A 21,238-nucleotide genomic window follows, 5' to 3' on the forward strand; every position below is an offset into this window, starting at 1 on the left:
TGTGTCTCCCTATTCCTAGCTACTCCATAATCTCCATTTTATACTTTTAGGCAATTTACACATTGTTGTTCTTGTTGTTCTTGTTGTTTTCCAATAAGTTTATATCTGCCCCTTGTGAGTAATAATTCATTGCCAAATTGTATGTGCAAAAGTCTACATTCAAAATCCTGTATGGTCATTGAGAATGGTGTGTAGAGGAAGGGGTCTTCAACAGGGTGTCCGGGACCCCCTGTTGACTATAGCTAAGCTACTATAGGGGTCCGCCAAATCTTTGTGTGAAAGGATGTTTTTTAGAGCAAGGATAGAGCAAAGGTCTTCAACAGGGTGTCCGTCCGGGACCCCTAGGCCTAGGGGGTCCCGGACACCCTGTTGACTATAGCTACAATAGGGGGTCTGCCAAATCTTTGTATGATAGGATATTTTTTCCTTTTTTACATTAACCACTTAAGCCCTATAGCATCCATATTCTGAGAAGAACATTAGCCGAAAATAGCAGATCTACAAGCTCACAATGCCTGGCAGCTTGTATTTTCGGCAAAGAGGTTTGGTCTGGGGGGGGGGGGGGGACCCTGGTGTAGAGTTTCGCAGAGGATCGACTCTGTGGTCACTCATTCTGGGGGTGCATCGTGCATGCAACCGACTGACCCTCAGCGAACAACGAAGGAAGATATTTTCACTCACATGGTGATGCTGTTGTGTACCATGCTGTCTCCATGATCTGATCACGCACTCACTTTGTTCCCATTGGCCCGCACTTAACACACCTTCACCCCCGATTGGACGATCGATGAGACAAGCCCATCGTTTGAAACGAACGCAATGGATCCTAACTCAAGGATGAAGTCTCCAAACAAGTCACTGGTACATGAGCATAGGCATCTCATGTTTGGGGACATTATTTTACACCGTTCAACGAAAGCATAAGATGTAAGTAAATTGTTTCCTACAAATTCCAAATGAATTGCACTTTGTTAGTCGCTCAGGTCCTATAGGATCTGTCTATTTTAGCCTTGAATCAAGACTATTATAGATGTATTTGATCGATTTTGACATTTGCATATCTACTATGTGTCATGGGCTGCACCTCCCTGAGCGTCCTGAATTTTCACCAGTACATCCCGTATTTCTCCGAACATGTACAAATGCAAATTATAAGGTGCTTACCCGGTTTTCCCCGGATGTTAACTGAGCATTCGGAATTTTTGTTTACTGTATTAGTCCGTATTTTTCAATAGATATGTGTTTTAATCCCGTCTGTGCCTGAACGCCATTTCCCCCCTCGTTTACTTCCTGTTTACATTGAGTGTAATACCGGCTTTCACCGGATGCGCCCCGACAGTACCGCCCTTTGAAGAATACAGGAAACTTCCGACAGAATCCGACACAGACGGGATTAAAACACATATTTATTAGAAAATACGGACTTATATAGTGTACACGGGTTCCGAATGTTGAGTTAACATCCTGGGCTACAGCGTCAGCACTTTATATGTTTTTTTGTACATGTACGGAGAAGTACGGTTTTTCCGCGCGGATGTCCATTTACAGTTGGGGGTTGAAGCCCAAGACTATCATAGATACGAAAGTAAAAGTCAGACTCGATAAAAGGCATTTATGGATGATAGTCTTGATTCAAGGCTCTATCTAAATGCATAGCCTAAATAAATGCACAGCTTAATTAAATGCATAAATAGCCTAAATAAATAATGTATTTATTTATTATAGGCTTATTAGGCTACCTGTGTCAAAAGTGCGTATTTTTCTGTTATGGATGTGCTTATGTTATGAAAATCACTATTTTCTATTGTATTATCGCTTCCGGCAGGCTCAGTTGAGATTTTGTTTGAATTTCCTGTCAGCCGACGTGAACTGTAGCCACTGGTGTACAGTGACTTAATACTTAAGTAAAAGTATTAATATTTGAGTACATGTACTGTACTTAGTAACTTTACACCATTGGTGGTGGTGTGGTGTTTTTTTTGTTGCAGAGCAGCCTATGTAAACAACAGTTGGTTCTTTTGGCCTAGGCAGGAAATAGGTTAAAGGGCCAAGGGAGTGAAGAAGAGCATCAGGTCACTCATAGTCCACATGATCAATATTAGTCTACATTTGGTGACTAGCAAATGTTTTGTAACATTGTAGGCTACACTTAAGATAAAGAAAAGATTTATGTTATATGATTCTTCCATATGACTTATTTTCTTTTATAGTAAAATTACATAGCATCGGCATAGAAATTAAACATAATTTCAGTGGCGGTGTCTTATGGTCAACTATCCTGTTTCAACAGAGAAGGCTATAGGACCATGAATGCTGAGGGGCTACACAGAAGCATCCAGGTTGAATGTCAGCCTGGTTCATGGGATACAGGGGACATGGACACTGTAGATGCAGCCATGATGTCCATGTCTAATCGCTGGAAGACCATAAGCTTCAAGTTCAGACCCCTGACTCCCCCATCTGACCTCTCAGAGGATGACTCTCTACCACCAAGCTCTGCAGAGCTCAAGCATTCTCTCATGGTAAATAATCCACAAATAACATTTGAGTAGAGCGAGGCGAGGCCTACACGACATCCCCTCTGTAATGAGGATGTCTATTTAAGCTGCACTTGCTCAGTCTCTCGGTCTATCTGTGCTGCTGCTCCACTGCTTAGATTGCAATCATTGTGGCTACAATCATTGCTGCTGTTCACTATTCTTGCATTTCTCCACCCCCACCTCCACCACAACTGTAGGCTCTGATTCTAGATTTCCCCTGGCTTGAAGTTTACTAATATATCAGTAACTCCCTGCAGTCTCATTTGCTAATACTTATGCAGTCTCATCATATACTGTATACTCATATACAGTATACTGCCATTAAGGCTAAATACATCTGTTTCATGTTAACTGTGTCTGTCTGACTGAAATGAATTAAAAGTAGTTTTGACAGCTAAGCTCACTGTACCCATTTGCTTTCCTAGTCCTAAAGTGAGTGTTTTCAGATTTCAGCAATCAGCATGTTAGAATACTGTGTAGGCCAACAGGACTAGATCCGGTAGAAGTCATAACCAATTAAAAATATATATAATTTCATGCAGATAACATCCTTGACTTATAGACCAATTATTTGTTTACTAACATTGAGACTGGACGCACAGGTGATTGTTTCACGCAATCAATTCCCAACCTGTTATTTCGGGCTGCGCTGGTTTCAGCGCACCCCAACCCCCTCTTGTGTGTTGGCTAGTGAGGCACGTCCTAGCGAGACCTGATAGAATGGGTTTCATTGCACGCATACTGGTTGCACGCATACTGGTTCTTATCAGTGTGACGTCGTCTGTTAGTGATTATACTGATATACATGTTCACATCTATTTCATTTTAGTGTATGACACCGCCATGTAGTCCAACCAACTTTGAGGCCACCCTCTCAGTGTCAGGAAGAACACCGCAGCAATCAGTGCCATCTAGAAATCCACAACAGCAGAGCTCAGTGCCAATAGAAGAGACGCATCTGCAGGCACGGGTGACCACTATTCAGTCAAGTTGCCAGGCCACCAGTGTGATCCGCCACACTTCAGACGTCCAGCACCACTCCAGTAGCATCAAGTCCATCTCAGGAACAAAGAGATGTACTGAAAATGGCTTCAATAAGACTTCAGACTCTGGAGATAGGCTGACTTGTAGGGACTCAGAGGAGAATGTTGTTATGCGGTCTGTCTGTCACACAGCCCCCTCCTCACAGTCTCCAAACCCTGCTGAAACCTGCCAGACCCAGTTGATTCTTCGATCCCCGATAGATAAATCCAGTGAACCCGGACATGTTTCTCCCATTCCAGCTGTCACTGCCAGGGTCTCTCCTCTGCCTGTGTATTGCCAAATACTTCCTATATCACCTGCTCCTGCCAACACAGCTTTCACCAACAGTATTGTACATAATCCTGTCATGGCCAAAACTGCTGGTCAGCAGCAGCAGTTGGTTCCTGTTTCATCTACAGCTTCATCAGGGCTTTCCGCTTTTTCCGCTGGTTTGTTACACAAACCAGTTATGGATATTAGTCAGTTTCAACGACATCAACCGTGTCCAACATTAGCACAAACAACAGTTTCTCCTCAGGTGGTCCTCTTGGGGACTCGGGTAGCAAAGGGTCCAGTTATGTTCCTGGTCCCTCAGCCCACTGTCCCCACTCACTCTGTCCAGCCCTCATTAGTGACACCTGGTGGCACCAAGTTGTCAGCAATTGCTCCTGCACCAGGGTTTACCTCTGCAGTTAAAAAAATCAACTTACCCCAATCAGAAGTCTCGCGTGTACGTAGTCACATTTGTCCACACGAGGACTGTGGCAAGACCTACTTCAAGAGTTCCCACCTCAAGGCCCACATGAGAACACACACAGGTGAGAAATGAAATATTATATGTATGTAGTCATAGGTTTTTTATTCTCTCTACATGCCTACTCAGTTTTGTATTTGGTAACTGGTAGCCTACTTTGGCCTAATGGAAAAGCAAAAAAGGAGGGTAGACCTGAGGCAAGCAGAGCCGATAAACAAAGGAAACTTGACATGAGACCTGTCTGTACTGTAATTCTGCCTGTATTGTAATTTGTCTGCTTTGCCCTTTTGTCAACAGGTGAGAAACCTTTTAGATGCAAGTGGGAGGGTTGTGAAAGACGGTTTTCTCGCTCTGACGAGCTCTCTCGTCACCGTCGAACCCACACTGGAGAGAAGCGCTTTGCCTGTCCTATGTGCCTCAGCCGATTCATGCGTAGTGATCACCTGGCCAAACATGCCCGCCGACACCTGGCAGCCAAGAGGACACCGTATTGGACAGTGGGTGTTAGTCACTCTGGTGACATCACCAACGTGTGTGCCCCACACTGTTCAACTTGGCTTGAGCAAAGACTTTCTGACCCAAGTGATTAAAAACACACCAAAGACAACTGTCAAGCTATAAGTCACGATTAGTTGGCTATGAGGATATGATTGAGTCCTATCAGACATCTGTATCTTCGCCATTGTGGTGGTTAATCTGAAACACTGAAGAAAAAGTAATTTTGCACACCTACAGAGACGGACAGGTGCGTCGGAGTAATGAACTTCATCAGGCACCATGCCTGATAAAGGTCAGTGACCGAAACGTTGTATCCCAATTCATAAATTCTGCTCTAATCTGAAACACTGAAACATCTAAACTGACTGATTTTACATTTTATAAAGTTTATGTTGATCAGTGTTCAGCGGTATGGTTGGTTGTGGGACTAAATGTACAGCATGTTTGAACTGTTCGCAGTGAAACTAGGGTAAAGTTTACATTTGCACGGTCACCTCAACTACTATATTTACATAAACTTTGTAAAATTTTAGCCAAGCAATCAATTTCAATGATAGTTTTATCAAACCTTTTATTTTACATGACCAAATGTGCTGTTCAATCTGCATTATTATTTAAGTGATATTTGACCAAATACTGTAATACGGCATGTAAAAAAATATATTTGTACCATTGTCAGGCATCTTGTAAACATTTTTTGTAAAGTCTTTTTCTATGAAAGTGATAATCAACTGTATGTCTGTGCTCATAAATACAGAAGCATTTGTCTGATTGAACTGGTTGAATGGTTGGGGTCTTTGTACTGTAGGCATACTATATTCAGTATGTCCATTAGTACTAGGGGAGTGAGGTAACCATCTGAAATCCTGTTTGTTTTGGCTGCAATTCAGCATTTCACAATGGTTTAGAACAGGGACTTATGTTTAGCTCATCATATACTGTATGGTATGTAGTACAGGCAAACATGAACTCACAAGACTTGTTCATGGTGCCTGCATGTTTCTCATGTCAGGAGATTTGGCTCACTGATCCAAATCCCCTTCATCGAAATGATCCCTGACTAGCTGTTATCAACATGCTATGAAACCACTGTTTAGATTGGGAAGAATGATGCTAAAGACCATTTACCACTGTACACAGCTAAATCCAGACTGGATTATGATTTGATGAAGTGTTACCATAGTTTCACATATCGTCGCTGTCGGGCAGAAACCATATTGTAATCCCCCCCCTCCAAAATGTCCTACTTCATCACACTAGTGTCACACAAAATTAGCAAAAATATCAGATTTATAAGGTTGATAGATCTGCTGTTTTTGCTTTTTTGTTGTTTTTTCTGTCTATGGGTGTTATAAAACCAATGACAATTATTAACAAGAGTCTGTGACTAAATAATAACTACGTAGGATCTATATTAACACACATTTTTCCCCCATTTACTGAAAAGTCAGTTTTTGACATGCAAGGTTTCCACCTGACAGCGTGAATATAGGGTAGAATTTTATTTGATACCAGAACATATATCGAGAATAATGAAACAAACACTAATTCACAATACAATCAATGAGGAGTTTAATACTTCCATAAACAAGCACAGCTACAGATTCATAACAGAATATTGCCTGTCATTTGTCATGCCTTGGACAAAAATTGAGACAAAATCCACAGATATGGTACACACATTGCATGTACACTCGTACAGTCAGTAAATAACACCTTTTCAACAATAATTCATGTTGAAGATTAAATGTCTTTCACCACACAGTACAATATAAATATAAATTAACAGAGCAGAAGGTAAGTAAGGGTAATAGCAATATAAAATTCCAAAAAGCAGCCCTTCCTCATTCAAGAAAAAGTTGCTTCCTTGACCTCTTAACACTTCCTCTGTGCCCTCTTAAGCACTTTGTCTAAAAAAAACTTGTCTCGCCATGAAGAGACAGCAATCTCATGCCTGTTCTTTACTAGTTTGGGCGCTAGCTAAAGCAGCACTCAGCACTTATAGTGTAACAGATAATATCCATATTTGAGAGGAATCGTGCTGCTAATCATGATATAAACATGACATTTGGTGCGGTTGTTCTCCAGAGGGTTGTTCTTCAATGGGTTTCAACATCTGAAAATGTAAGATGGTGGGCATTTTACTAGATGGCCATCAAATCAGCCTCTTAAATATTGTGTGTAGTTGGTCAATTTAAATCAGGGGTGGGAAAATGCCTCTTTTTGATCTACCAGGTGATCAGATTGGGCTATAAAAAACATTAACCATTTTTGTTTGCATAAAACCTCTCTCCCAAGATTATTATTCATGTTAAATTATCGACTTGCTTTGTTAGGTTTTATATATATAAATGATTTACTTCTTCTATGCTTGCTGTAGTGGACTTAACTGATTTTATATTGGAACCCCACAGATTTATCGGCCGGCCGATTTATCTTTTTTCTTTCAATGTTTTTGCATTTTTCAACATTCAATTTAAAATATTTTAAACCGATTGAGGTGTATTCAATAAACAGATTTAAATGCCAACAGTCAAGACTCAGAATCAGTTTTATTTGTCTTACTGTATGTGCCGTTTACATTTCTGACGGTTCTAAAGTATTCAATGTCACATCACAGGTTTACAGGTGTAAAGCAGTGGGTGAAATTCTTTATCTCCATTTTATCAGCTTATATTAACAGGGACATATCAGTATTGGCATATATAATGTCAGAATTAAGTATTGGATATTCAAGTTTTCTGTTCGTTTTTTACAGTTAAAATGCTTGGGGTAATTTAGAAATGGTGTCATTACATAGTTTTTCCAGCAGAGCACGCTGCGTCTCCACTGTTTACAATACTCTCAGCATTGTGTGCAGTATATCTGTCTGAGCAGGACATCCACACGTCCATGCACCCCCTGGAATCGGGGAAACTGTGCACTGACTCACCCAAGTGCTCTGAATGTCACAGTGAAGGAATTCAATGAAGGGAATGGCGGGAGTAACTATGACACACTAAACCCAGACAAATAAATGCCTTGTCATCTACTTAGTGACAGTACTACTGTAGATCGCCACAGCCAACGCCCCACTCCCACACTCCCCTCTGCCTGCCTGGGGGGCTACATAGCCCCAGCACTCGCCTTCACCACCCAGAGTCGGGTTGATCGTGAATACAGCCTAAAGCTGGTGGTAAACTCATCTCAGGTTAAATACCGGCATGAGACCGATAGCGTACAAGTGCCACGAGGGAAAGTTGAAAAGAACAGCTGAACAGGCCAAATCGAGGGAGGAAGCGGTGAATAACATAATGGGAGGTGATCACCACCATGCATTAGTTCAGTGAATGCCTGGAGACAGAAAGAGCTAGAGAGAGGCGCTCTGTGTCAGCATTTCCCCCCCCTCTTTGACATGTTTCTTCACGGTTTGATTTTTCCTCCTTGCACTCTCTCCCTGTCCCCTCCTTTTTCTTTTTCTTCCTTTCCGAAAAAGAACAAAATGATGGAGCTTGCGCAAAAAACTATTTCACCCACTTCTTTACACCTGTAAACCTGTGATGTGACAATAAAGTTGACTCTTGATTCTAGAACTTGTAAGGGCTAGAGGTGAAGATGGCTTTCTGCTTCGGTGCTTCACAGTAAATAAACAAGAACACTGCAGATATGAACCAGAACCAGGAGGTTGCAGAGAAAATTCCTTGACGACATTATTTTTTTAGACATTAAAGGCCACATTTAATGCTGTTTATCAAAAATATGTTGTATTTCTTAAGATCCTTAAAACGCGTTTTAAAAGATTAAAATCCACACTGATAAAGCATCTTTTTTTCTCTCTCTCTGCTTTCTTTTAAGCCTTTTTCAGGTGCGATGATAAATGAACTGTTCTGGTCGCTGGGGGAGCTGTTGAGGGAGTCTGTCAATCAAACCTCGCCATGGTTATGGTTAAGCACACATTCTGAGCGCTGCATCATTGAGACAAGACACCACTGCAATGTACAGTTTATTGATCGCGTTAGGGGTCCATTTGGTTTCGCTTCGAGACTCCGAGAAGAGTTGCAATGGATAAAGGAACACTGACGATTTTATGTGGGCTAACACAGGCCAGATGTTCACATAAAGTTTATCTTTCATATGACCATAATTGATAATATCATCATCATTCCCTTGCTGCGGTCATGTTAAGTCTTTATAAAAAAAAATATGTAGTTAAAGTAATCTTAGTTTTAAAACAAAACTGACCTGTTTCTTCTCCACGGTGAAGTGAGTGGAAGTGAGCAGTGGGCGTATGGAGTTAATATAATGAACTAGCCTACATCTTAAACTTTAGTTGTGCTTAGGAGATGGAGCTTGTTCCAGTACAGTGTGAGTAGACAAGTGACGGACGGACATGTTTGGGTGAATGAAATCCGACGCATTTTTCTTTGTTATAGATATCAGACACAGCTCACAGCGCGTCGCAACATGACGTGAGCTTGTAAGTTGGTTAGTTTCTGCAAAAAGATTTGGTGTAGAGGGAAAAAAGTAAGGGACCAAGTATAGATCCCTGCTTAAAGCCAAAGGAGACCATATGATATCCTTCTTTCATTTGATCAATAAGCCCTGGAGAACCTTGCCAATTTTCATGGTTCTATCATAACTAGTACGATTTCTTTGAAATCCACGCTCCACTATTAGCAGAGAAAACACACTGAAACACCAGTTAAGTGGGGAACACTGAACCATGAGCTTTCTACCGCCTCCCTACCAGATCAGACCAGACTGCACTATTAACGGATAAATAACCCAGGAGGATTATACCATGGTATCTTGCTATCCATTAATTACGTTGACAATTTGCTGCAGCAAGAGGATGAATAAATGCACCTTCATCTGTGCTGCAGCAGTGCTGCAAGCATCCATTTTAAAATACTGAATAGACTGGCTGATTATAAAAGCATTAACAGAACCAGACTCTTATCGCACAACAAATCTATACAACCAATAAAATCATAAATATACATAAATATTTTTTTTCCCCAGTGAAGCATTCAAAAATGTTTCAAAAACGGTTATTTGTTTAAATAACTTGCTCCACTCAGAGATGAACATCTTACTTGACAAAACTGGCAACAGTAATGGAGATATAGCTATAATACATGTTTCAAATGTAATCAACTAAAATAAACTGTGTGTGCACTGTATGCATGTGTAAACTGCCATGGGATACCCAAAGCTAAAGTATGATACCACCTTTTATGAGTCGTCCATTTTGTTGCATTCTATCTACTCAGGCTATTCAGGACCAGCCACAGACTAAATCTACATTTCTTCAACCTGGTCCCAGCAATACAAGCTCAGCCTGCACCATCTATCAGTTCAACCCAGGAGAATACAGATAAGAGAAGACTGGCAGCAGCAACCAGAAACAGAGGTTTAAAGCATTGGTTTAACTATCACTAAGCAGGGACAGAGAGAGCAGCCTCTGATTGGCAGGAATTGAGAAAATAAGGGACCAATGAGAAATTCTTCAGCGTGATCTCCTGGGTGATGCCAGTGTCCTGCATCTCAAACCTAAGGAAGAAATCAAACAGTGTGAGAAAAGGGTTGCAGTTCTATACTGAATCAATTATCTTTGTCTCTCTTAAGGGAGATTTGTACTTAGTTATACTTAGCAACAGAAATAGCTGATCTACAAAGATTAAATTTGTATTTTCGGTGCGCTACACTGACATGCAACCAAATATTACAATATTGGCCATCTTAGCGACATCACTGATTAAATGTACACACTGTGGCACACTGTGGTGATAAGCATCTTGGGTCATTCAGTGCTGTCAACAGACTGCTGTCAACAACCCCATGCATAGTGTCATAATTCTGAGTGTTAACACTCTGAAACACACATTAAAAGAGCGGTGCGGCATTGTGTTGATATCTAGTCACTAGTCAACTATCATTCACACACAAAAACAATCAACTCAAAAGAATCTCAAACCAAGATCAACACTCATTTCCATACCAGTCTCCAGAAGAAATGATGTAATAGATAGGCGGTGCAGGTGTGTCCGATGGCAAGATGGAGACGGGCTGACCCAGGTTGTAGGCTCCGGCATGATCAAATAGAAGCCAGTCCCCAACACTGAGCTCAGGCAACACACACTGCTCAACCACCTGATCCATGTCATCCCCAGACGGACCCCACAGACTGCTGCTGAACACTGGTCCTTTCAGGGCTGTGCTCTAGTAGCACACACAAAAACAGAAATGACGTATGTAAGCTCAATAGAGGAATTAAAAACACAAATTAACATGTGAACAGCAGCAAAATTATATTCTTATCACAAATGATTCAGGATTTTTTCCAAATAACCTGAAATTCTGAAAAGAAAATGTTTTTATATAGCGTGAAAAGATTGTAAGACACATAGTCGAGGAAAATCACTGTCAGAGACAAAGCTTTGGAGATATTCACATTTTCTGAATGACGTGTTGTGACTTGAGATGGTTACACATTAGGGTTATGTCCGAAATCACATACTAACATGCTATTAGTATGCCAAATTACTTTTTAGTATGTCCAAAAGCTTGGTAGCTACTAAATAGTATGTGAGATGCATACTAAATTCAGGCAATTTTATAGTATTCAACAGTGGACAATATGCGGCTGTAAATATCTTTTAATGCAATGTGGCAGCTGCCCAGCTTCTATGAAAACAGCAATGGCGGACTTCGAAAAACAACAGTCATCGGTAAAACTCTCCAATTTAAGTGTAAATATCCCTATATGTTTCACTTTGCTGTGTGTTATATTAAATTAGTCTTTTTGGTTGCCTGAAATCATAAAATACTGTGAAAAATAAAATAAAACATGCCACGGTTTATGTGTAATACCTTTGCTTTGCCACCAGATAGGGTACTTTCCAAACTATGTAGTTTGTATGTCCGAAGTGAAACGATACCGTTTAGTAGATGCTGAACAGTAGGCTGAAAATAGCATACTACGTAGTACGTTAGTATGTGATTTCGGACGCAACCTATCGCTTCTTTAAAAAAAGCTTTAGCACCAACCAACCTTGTGAACAGACGGTGCTGGAATCACAGTATCAGTGAGCTTGCTGGCAAAACACCCATACACTCCCTCATTCACGTGGTACTGGAACTCTGGCTCATCGTTTGGAGATGGTTCATCTGCATAGAAATAAATTGATAGAAATAAATTATGATTTATTATTAAGAAACCTAGTCCCTTTTCTATGAAGTCAAGCACTTTCTTCAAGTTGAATAATGTGAATAAGTTTGAGTAACAGTTTGAATATTCCAGGGACAATATTACTCACTTAATAAGGACTATTCACTTAGGTTTTAGTACTTTTGAAATATCATTCCACTTCTTGCCACTAACCATGTGCCTGATCCTGTCGATCTCGTGCCACCACATCTTTGGAGATGACATTGACAGCCAGAGTGAAAGCAGCGGACACAAAATAGCTGCCAGGCTCAGCAATAATGGACACCCCAGAGGACAGAGGGAAGTACAGCTCGACCATAGACATGACCACACTGTTAATCTAGAACAGAGCAAAAGAAAAGTATACCCCGAACCACAAAGGTTAAAAGAGTTCAACTACTCTGTGTGCTTGTTATATAATGGTTAGGCTACACAAATTCTCACACATTCTATTGCGAGCCTAAACCTCAGAGGAATCCACTGAGTGAGAGCAGGCCTAATACATAACCAAGTTTAATCACAGTCATGCTTTCTTGGAGCGGCTAATCTGTGAAGTCCCACATGCTACACACCACTGAGCAAGGCTGGTCTTGAATCAGTGTTATGTAAGGAGCAAATTGAAATACACACTGACCTGTTTCAGCTGGTTCTCTGGCCCGCTGAAGCCACCTCCAATGTCCAGGATGCTCATACTGAAGCCCATATCCTCCTGAGAGTGAAAACCATTTGTTAATACATCATCTAAGGTGGGGATGATACTGTGAGTGGAATAAAGTCTCTGGGGTGACCCTGGTGACTCTGTGATTAACGTTATTGCATGACGTGTAGAATGAGAAAATAAATTTGTATTGTAGTATGTGAAGTATATTCATGGGTTTCCAGTGTTTGTGCAAACCCTGCATCAGGCTGTAGAATTGCATTGCACAAGACTAGTGCATGAACAAAACATCACTTACCCCCATGTCAAAGACACAACGGGCATCTGAGACAGCATGGACGTACGCCTGGTCATCCTCACAGGAGCTGGGAATGTGGAACCTTGAGAGCAGAGCAGAGAGAATGTTTAGACTTTATTCTAAGAAGAAGGGAGTCACCATATGGTCTTCCAAACAAATAAAGCATCATAAAGTATCATCGCTTGTATTGTGTCGCCATCAACTGAGCTCCCGGCCCAGTCATGAACGGCCCTCGGCACCCGGCCTGCACCGGGCTACTTGAGGCCAGCCGAGAGTCCTCTGCGCCCAGATATCGTGCCGTCTAGGCGGGATTCTGACTTAGAGACATTCAGTCATAAGCGATGGTAGCGTCGCCCCAGTGGCTCCTCAGCCAAGCACCAAATGTATCATAGGTTAAGACTTAATGCAGGTTCTCTTCTTCTACCTGAAGGTACAAGCTACTGTCAAATCTATCAGTTATGGCATTTCAGCAGGCCTCACCTGACCCCCACCACCTGGACACCCAGCTCCATAGCACTCTCTAGCATGTGTCTGCATTCCTTCAGGGAACAGCCAAATGTCATGCTTGTTTCCTCTGTATGGTTGGACGCTTCTGTTGAAACCTGTAGCAGCAGTCTAGACAAGAAGCAGAGAAATGCTTATTTGTTGACAGATTAAATCAAGTACATGTAAATGTCAAAAGATAGCAAAAGAGAAGATACAAAAAGTTACCACCAAAACTAGTCATGACATTTCTGCTTGAAGAAGCTGACATATAACTTGGCAAATCTTCTCTCTTGAGAACAACATGAATGAGCACCTACTTGGCATTTGGATGGCAACGAGAAATCTTGCGCAGTTCTGCTTCGTTGTCACACACAAGGAGGTCGAAACCATTTTTAGCAGCATATTTGATCTGAGAGAGCTGTTTGCAAACGCCACTGTAGATAATATCTTCCAGTGGAATACCATGGCTCTGCACCAACTCCAGTTCAGACTGAGAAAGAAATAAGAATATATTAAAAGCATAAAAGAAATGCTGCTTTGAGTACTGGGGAGCTGGTACAGATACATGCTGTACAACACAACCACCCAATTTATTGATACTGAACACTAGGTAGTGCTGTTTATCACAGTCTCGATTGAGATGTAGTTTTAAGAACAGTGTACTGTAGTACCATACCATAATACTGATACCATTTAGTCACTAAGGATCACATCACAATGGTAAAAATCTAATTCGAACATTAGTACAGTAGAGAAGCGTGATGACGTGAGAGTAAGCCATGATAAGGTACCTTGTTAGTACACACAAATCCAGTGCCAAGGGCTGCAAGAACTTCAATAACAGCTGGGCTGCTGTTGCATCTGACAGCGTAGAAAGGCCGAATCTGGGCCATGTGAGTTCGCCAGCGAACATGCTGCCTCATTATGACTCCCAGGTCTGCTACGAAGAATGCATTCTTCTCAGCCTGGGGGAGAAACACAAATGGCATACAATTAATGATCAATTAAGATTAAAATCTGTGCAAAATCTAAGGAACATATCTAGTGCAACGGGTGAGTGCGAGTGTTTTAACAGCAATGCTCATTACCAGGGTTTGTTCATAGATGTGATTGTCAATCACTTCGCTGAGGGCAGTGCCTCCCTCCAGCAGGCCAATGGAATACTGTGGTTCATCAGCAATTCCTTTCATCTTCTCAACTGTTTTCTGCTATCCAACAGGCATAAAGAATATGGCTAGTCCAAAGTCGTCTTTTTGCTCCCACTCGAGCCCCTGGGGTCCTAGACTTCTGCAACAAACTGTGCAAGAACGAGAGCCAAGTCAACATTATACATAGAGGCAAAGCATCTAAAACAAATGGGGCGATGCATAATATTTTCACTGGTGTTCAGTTTTCCTTTTCATTAGCAGCTACCTATATGTCAAACCTTTCTAATCACATTCAGTGATTAGAAATGTGACACAAGCCATTTTAAGAGAGCAGCCAATCGGAGCTTCGAATGGATGCCACGTATTAGGGCTGTTTCGTGGAAGAGGCCTATTCATCCGAACAGCCACTGTGAAAACACAGACTCTGGGGCACAGGGTTCGTTTATTTTACCATCAATTACTCCCAACAATCAGCAATAATCCAAGAGGTGGTGACCCGTAAATGTTCGTTTGATGGCATTAACCACTGCACAATACTGGCAGCAGGGGAGCCAGATCTCCACTTTGGACAATGTTACACAATGCATGAGTGGAGCACAGTGGTCCGCTCCGGACCAGATGTGGAATGACTGCGTTATTTTGTGAGGCTCACTGGGGGATACAATGTGTGTAGATAGATGGATTGCCTAGAGAGTCTGGTGAATGGCAGACTACTGTCTGGTGACGAGGGAAGGGATACTGCTGTGATCAAAAGGGCCACAGAAGTCACTGACAGCATTGTCGCCATTGGTCCAGTCTCTGGGAGCTAAATCACTGGATAATGAAGCCACAGAGACAGCGCTGTGACGACAAGCAGAAACAACTCCAAATTTGCCCAGCAGCTGCACTGATACTAAAATAACATTGCAGAAATCTGCAGGCTTAAATTAAGCACACTCTCTCAAACCATAGGTTACTCTGAAACCAGGACAAGGTTCAAAGGCATCGCTTTTATAACCAACCAAGGTTTTATAATTTGGAAAATGCCTAACCATTCTGCTCATGGAACTTGCCTCTTAAAATGGCAGCTGGGGTTGAAGGGGATTTAATTGCCTAGTTATTATTACATGATATTAATAAGGCATAACACTCCACCAGGAACCTTATTTGCAATTTATTTCAAATTACACAAAGTGAATCTATATATAGGTTATTACTGACATTGCCTTCACTGCCTATTGCTGGATCAAAGTCAGAAGAGACAAGACCACAGACACAAAAGACCCAGGGTACTATTATTGTACTTTAACTGCCAAAAATAGATCTAACATGCATCATCAGTAAATAATTGCAGTACTTATCTAGATAAGATATCTAGCTTATAGAGTACCGAAGTCCTGACGTCACGCGTTCATCCCCTAGGTCATGGCCGTTTTTCTCTATGGAAAATAACATTGGGTCATCTTATAATCGTCTCATATAAGAATTGTGGTCCAAAAATAAACAATTTGTCCTGGCGCTATTGTCAAGGGAGGTGGCTCTGTATCGTTTACGATAGTCAGTCACTCATATTGATACAGTCCCTTTCTGGTGGAAATCTAATTAATTTGGTGGCGGTAACATTAGCGATTTCTCGCTGTCAGTTGATGCTTCATATCCATATAAGTCAAACCGCCAGGTTCATTTGTTTATTTTTGGAACAAAGTTCTTATATGCCACGATATTAAACACGTCTATGGGAATTCAGAATGGGGAGGGGGAAAAACTTGACCCAGGTAGGATGTGTAAGTTATGTCAGACTTTGGTGCTCTATATTCAGTCAATCATTTCTATTCTCATCTATTACTGTGAAACCATTTCATACAACATGCATACACTTGCAACACACACACACGCACACGCACACACACACACACACACACACACAGCTGCTAAAATTATATTCCTCTTTCAGCAATGCATATGCAGAAATTTGTAATTAAAGAAGACCTGTTTTTTTCTTCAGCTTAATTTCTATACTTCGCAACAGAGTGTTGCTTGCCAAAAAGAGCTTGTAGATCAGTTATTTTTGGCAAACAACACCGTACTAAGGACTATAAATTAGGCTTTCACCTGCCACCACAACCCAACTACTCACAGGGACGAGTCCTATGATGGAGCTCCCCCAGTATCAGCTAGGATCCCAAGGTGGCTCGGCATTGAAGTCAAACGGCTCTCGGTAGAGAGCCGCCCCTAGGCCCTCAGGATAGTTGTTGTACACCTGCAGACAGGAACACACAGGGACAGGGGACCGGACAGAGGACCAGACAGGGACAGAGCACACAGACATTAGAGTGTGACAAATGATATGTCCAATGAGAACAGTAGATTTGCACCCCCCCCCCCCCCCCCCTTTCCCTACCATGAAGATGTGCGAGATGCAATATTAAACAAACATTCTTCAGCTTACAAAGGGAGATTAAAATAGGTTTAGTAAACTGAAGTATAGCAGGATGGGATGGATACACTCACAAGAAAAAGTTTTTAAAAATGGGCGTAGCTCTGAATGAATGCAAATGCCATGACATCACGCTTCATCTATACTCCATCCACGAAGGTCACATCTAGGGTTGCAACCTGTCCCGTATAATACAGAATTGTCCTTTTATCATGCGCCCTGTTTGGAACCAATAGGGGACAGGATTTGTTCCGGATTTTCATAAAAACATCATCACATACAACACTGAATTTATCAATAATAAACAAAAGAAAACAGCCAGCGAATTTCGTCTTTGAGCAGAATGTGAGTGGGAAGAATCAATCACTTTTTGACAGCGTCAGTCAGACGTTATGTTATGTTTTCTGTGGCGCATCTTGCATTGTGGCCTGGCTATCAGACAGGTCACCTGGAGAGTACCTGGAGAGCAACTCTCTCATTATGTCAGAACACAGATAACACCCAAACAGCAGTGTCACAGGTCTTTGTATCCCAAGCACTTGAATTACGGTATGGAACAACTTATTCTAATCAATTAGATTTCCTATCTGGCTGTTTATTTACTAGCAGTAGCAAATAAATGTCAACGCTTGCTACCTGCACTATAAAACTTGCCCCCTGTCTATTTTTTTTGTGGAATAGATAAACATGCAAGGTCACCGTCAGACACTTTTTTGGGCTTGTTTCTAAAGTGTACTTGCTTATTTTGGCTTGTTTCCTAATGTTGTTTAAAGAAGAGTTTCATTTTCAAGTCAAGGATCCCCATATAAATATGTATTTGTCTGCGGACCCCCATCTGAAAATATTTTATGCCAGGGACCCCATACAACATTTGTGCCGTTAAAATGTTTTTTTTAAATATACAAAATGTTTCATTTTTGGGGGGAAATAGCAGATCTACAGGCTTGCAGATCTGCTTGTGTATAGGTTTAAAAGTGCTCATGTGTGGCCTAATAGTTGCTTCTTTTGGGCTTGTTTTCATAGACATGTTTGCTTGTTTCTCTCGCAAAACCTGCCATCACTGACCTATTCTTGTCGGCTGAGGCAAAGCGACAGCTACTACAGAATGGCTGTCGCTTGCCAACAAGAACGGAACTACAAGCCAATATCTTGTAATTGTAGGATCCAAACAGATCACTACTGCCCCTCTCATACAACATATATAGAAGCACACTGTTGACATAATATGTCAGGCATTGCTAACTAATTTAGAATCCAGTATGTTAAGCAAGCATGTGAAACATAGCTAACGTTAGCAAGCGTTTTATATGGATAGGCTACTAGATAGCTAGCAAAACAACTCAGATGTTGGTCGATTGGTCTATATTTGGAGAACCATAGCCATGATCTAGCACAGGGGTCTTCAACAGGGGGTCCGTGACCCCTAGAAGGTCTTCAGAGTCAATTCAGGGGGTCACCAAATCTTTGTGTGATAGGATATATATATATATTTATATATGCTATTTTACATTAACGACTTGAACCCTAGCATCCCTATTCTGAAGAGAACTTTAGCCAAAATAGCAGATCTACAAGCTCAAGACACCTCACAGCTTGTAGATCTGCTATTTTTTGGCAAAGATGTTTGGTGTAGAGGGAAAAAAGCAGATAAGTACAGCAGAGTGAAAGGTCAAGTTTATTAAGTATATCGACGGTTTAAGTGGTTAAATGTCTGAAAATACACATTAACACCAATCCAACATAGACTGATGACAGTGCTTTCAAACAAGTCTATGACACTATCTCTGAAATCTATGAACAAGGTTAATCTGCAATACAATTTTATACAATAGGGGGGTCCCTGCTAAGGGGTCCTTGGCCTGAAAAACGTTGAAGACCCCTGATCTAACGTCAAGGTTTGCCAACTTAAAACATGATTTCTAAACTGTGCGTTATTACCACCGAGACACGCACGCTAACTGCCGTTAGCCACAAACACGCTAACGACGCCGTTACTTACGTGTTGTAGTGGAAACCCAAAAGTGGGGGTGGATCGCTGTTTCTTTTTAGGCGGAATTTTTGAAGACTAAGTGTGATTTACTAAAGAAAAGAAAGGCTATAAACAGCCATGGACGGACAACGTGTGGGTCTTTACTGCTGGACGACGACGACGTGTTTTCGATGGAAGCTCCGCTGCATTTTGTGTTAAAGAAGACGAGGTTATTATCCTCGAGCTGGTCGCGCGCGGAGGGTAACGGTCGGTCGGCAGCAGACACACAGAGTAGAACCACTGTTGCCAGGTTTTGCGAGAGACACAAGCAACCAGGTCTATGAAAACAAGCCCAAAAAGAAGCAACTCGGCAATTTTCAAAAAAATAAAACAATTATCTTGAAAAAAAAGAGAGGTAATTTTGGAACATTTTTAAAACATTTTAACAACACAAATCTTGTATGGGGGTCCCTGGCATAACATATTATCAGACATATTTTCAGTTCGCAGACAAACACATTAATTTGGGGGGTCCTTGACTTGAAAATGTTAGAGAACCACTGGTTTAAACAACACTGGGAAACAAGCCCAAATACAGTAATAAGCAAGTTGCAACTACACTTTAGAAACAAGCCCAAATAAGAAAATACACTTTAGAAACAAGCCAAAAATAAGCAACTACACTTTAGAAACAAGCCTATTTAAGCAACTACACTTTAGAAACGAGGCCAAAAAACACAACCCGCAACTACCAATATTTAAGCAACGTTAAAGGAAAAACAAGGCACCCAAAGTCGCTTATAATAATCCGACATGGCAACGCCACACAGAACGATGGGCGGGGCTTGGAGCTGTCAAAGTCGAGAAAATGGTTACTCGTCGCGTTAATCTTCCCCAAGCGCTGGGATCAATTTGCTTTAGAGTTTACGGATCCGGTCTTGAGCGGATACGAAAATGGTTTATGAGTATGTGTGAATTGTGGAAAGTGGAAAATACAGTAGGCGGACTCTAATGAGTCTAGCAGGATCCGGGTCGGATCTGATTACTGAACAGTAAATAGTAATCGGCGATGGATTAAGTTTTTAGTCCATATGTATAGCATATGGTAGCCTATATATATATATATATATATATAACTTTCTCCATTTTGTTTGGCATTATTATTATTATCATTATTATTATTATTATTATTATTATTATTATTATTATTATTATTATTATTATTATTATAGTATTTGCACGTTGTCCTATAGACTATTACTGACAGATTATATTTTTTTTATGATTGCCTTTGAATCCTTCTGGCTCCCAGAACCTGCGTTTAGCCTACATTTCATTCCTGCAAAGCCAAAATGGGAATGCCAACAGAAATAGTGCTTTGACACTCGTTCTTCTGTCAGCGTTCAACGTCTGTTAAAATGTTCAAGGTTTCTTTGCATGCATGATAATAATCTGACATGAATATTGAATAATAAAAAAAAACATCTGGATTAAGAGCGTCTGCTAAATGCCTAAATTGTAAATTACAATGATATATTATATATTGTGTGACTAAAACGTTAATTGTTAATTGATCACTTTCAAATAGCAATTGAAAAAGTTCTGGGTAAGTGTATTCTTTACGTATTCAAATAAATATCAATAAATTACCTGGGTTATGTCCTCATTGTATTTCTCATGCCTCTGCAATAATGTCAGAATTCTGTCCAGAAAAGATCAGCAAAAGTTTAAACTATTTGTATCTTCCCAAAGGCAAATTCCAGCATTTGCAAAGCAATAATCACTTAAGAAGCAAGAACATTGGCAGTATTTATCTTCAAGTTCAAGCTCAAACTGGATTTGACGTCCTTTGCCCTTGTGAGTTTGAGAAGTTTGCTTTGCTTGCCACTGAAGAAGCAGGGGGGGGGGGGGGGGGGGATTTGTACATTTCTCCCTCCTTGCTATTGGAGGAGGAGGGGGCCAAGAGAGTGTTGTGTCAGTGTTTCAAACAGTGGTGGAAAGTACAACAATTTTACTCAAGTAGGCTACTGCAAGTACAATTTCAAGGTACTTTTACTTTACTTGAGTATTTTCTTTGTTTTATATTGTATACTTCTTCTACCCCACTAGCACATCTCAGAGGCAAATATTGTACTTTTTGTTCCACTACAACTATTGACACAGCTTTAATTACTAGTTAATTTGCGGATTTAAATCATTAGTACAACATATACATTTATTGATCAATTGTGATGTATTACACCTTTACAATAGGACAAA

The 21,238-nt window shown here is 40.9% G+C and overlaps 2 protein-coding genes across 3 annotated transcripts; one reads left to right on the plus strand and one right to left on the minus strand.

Moving 5' to 3' along the window:
• Nucleotides 1–804: 804 nt before the first annotated feature.
• Nucleotides 805–8,979, plus strand: LOC311042190 (Krueppel-like factor 10). The gene is made up of 4 exons (XM_084052767.1): nt 805–927; nt 2,291–2,522; nt 3,370–4,381; nt 4,615–8,979. The coding sequence occupies exons 1-4, from the start codon at nt 866–868 to the stop codon at nt 4,905–4,907; spliced, it is 1,599 nt and encodes a 532-aa protein (XP_083908893.1). The 5' UTR covers nt 805–865; the 3' UTR covers nt 4,908–8,979.
• LOC311042192 (antizyme inhibitor 1-like) lies at nt 8,632–20,755 on the minus strand. 2 transcript variants are annotated; one of them, XM_084052770.1, is made up of 12 exons: nt 20,630–20,755; nt 16,711–16,833; nt 14,535–14,743; nt 14,238–14,411; nt 13,764–13,936; nt 13,441–13,575; nt 12,961–13,042; nt 12,639–12,713; nt 12,179–12,344; nt 11,849–11,964; nt 10,796–11,016; nt 8,632–10,347 (listed from the first exon to the last, which is right to left on the minus strand). In XM_084052770.1, the coding sequence occupies exons 3-12, from the start codon at nt 14,634–14,636 to the stop codon at nt 10,233–10,235; spliced, it is 1,359 nt and encodes a 452-aa protein (XP_083908896.1). In that variant the 5' UTR covers nt 14,637–14,743; nt 16,711–16,833; nt 20,630–20,755; the 3' UTR covers nt 8,632–10,232. The 2 variants fall into 2 exon arrangements, with proteins under 2 accessions (XP_083908896.1, XP_083908895.1); XM_084052769.1 differs by lacking the exon at nt 20,630–20,755 and adding an exon at nt 19,010–19,254.
• Between the last annotated feature and the right edge of the window lie 483 nt (nt 20,756–21,238).

The sequence above is a fragment of the Gymnoscopelus microlampas genome (assembly GCF_963454915.1).
Source record: "Gymnoscopelus microlampas genome assembly, chromosome: 3".
Taxonomy (NCBI): domain Eukaryota; kingdom Metazoa; phylum Chordata; class Actinopteri; order Myctophiformes; family Myctophidae; genus Gymnoscopelus; species Gymnoscopelus microlampas.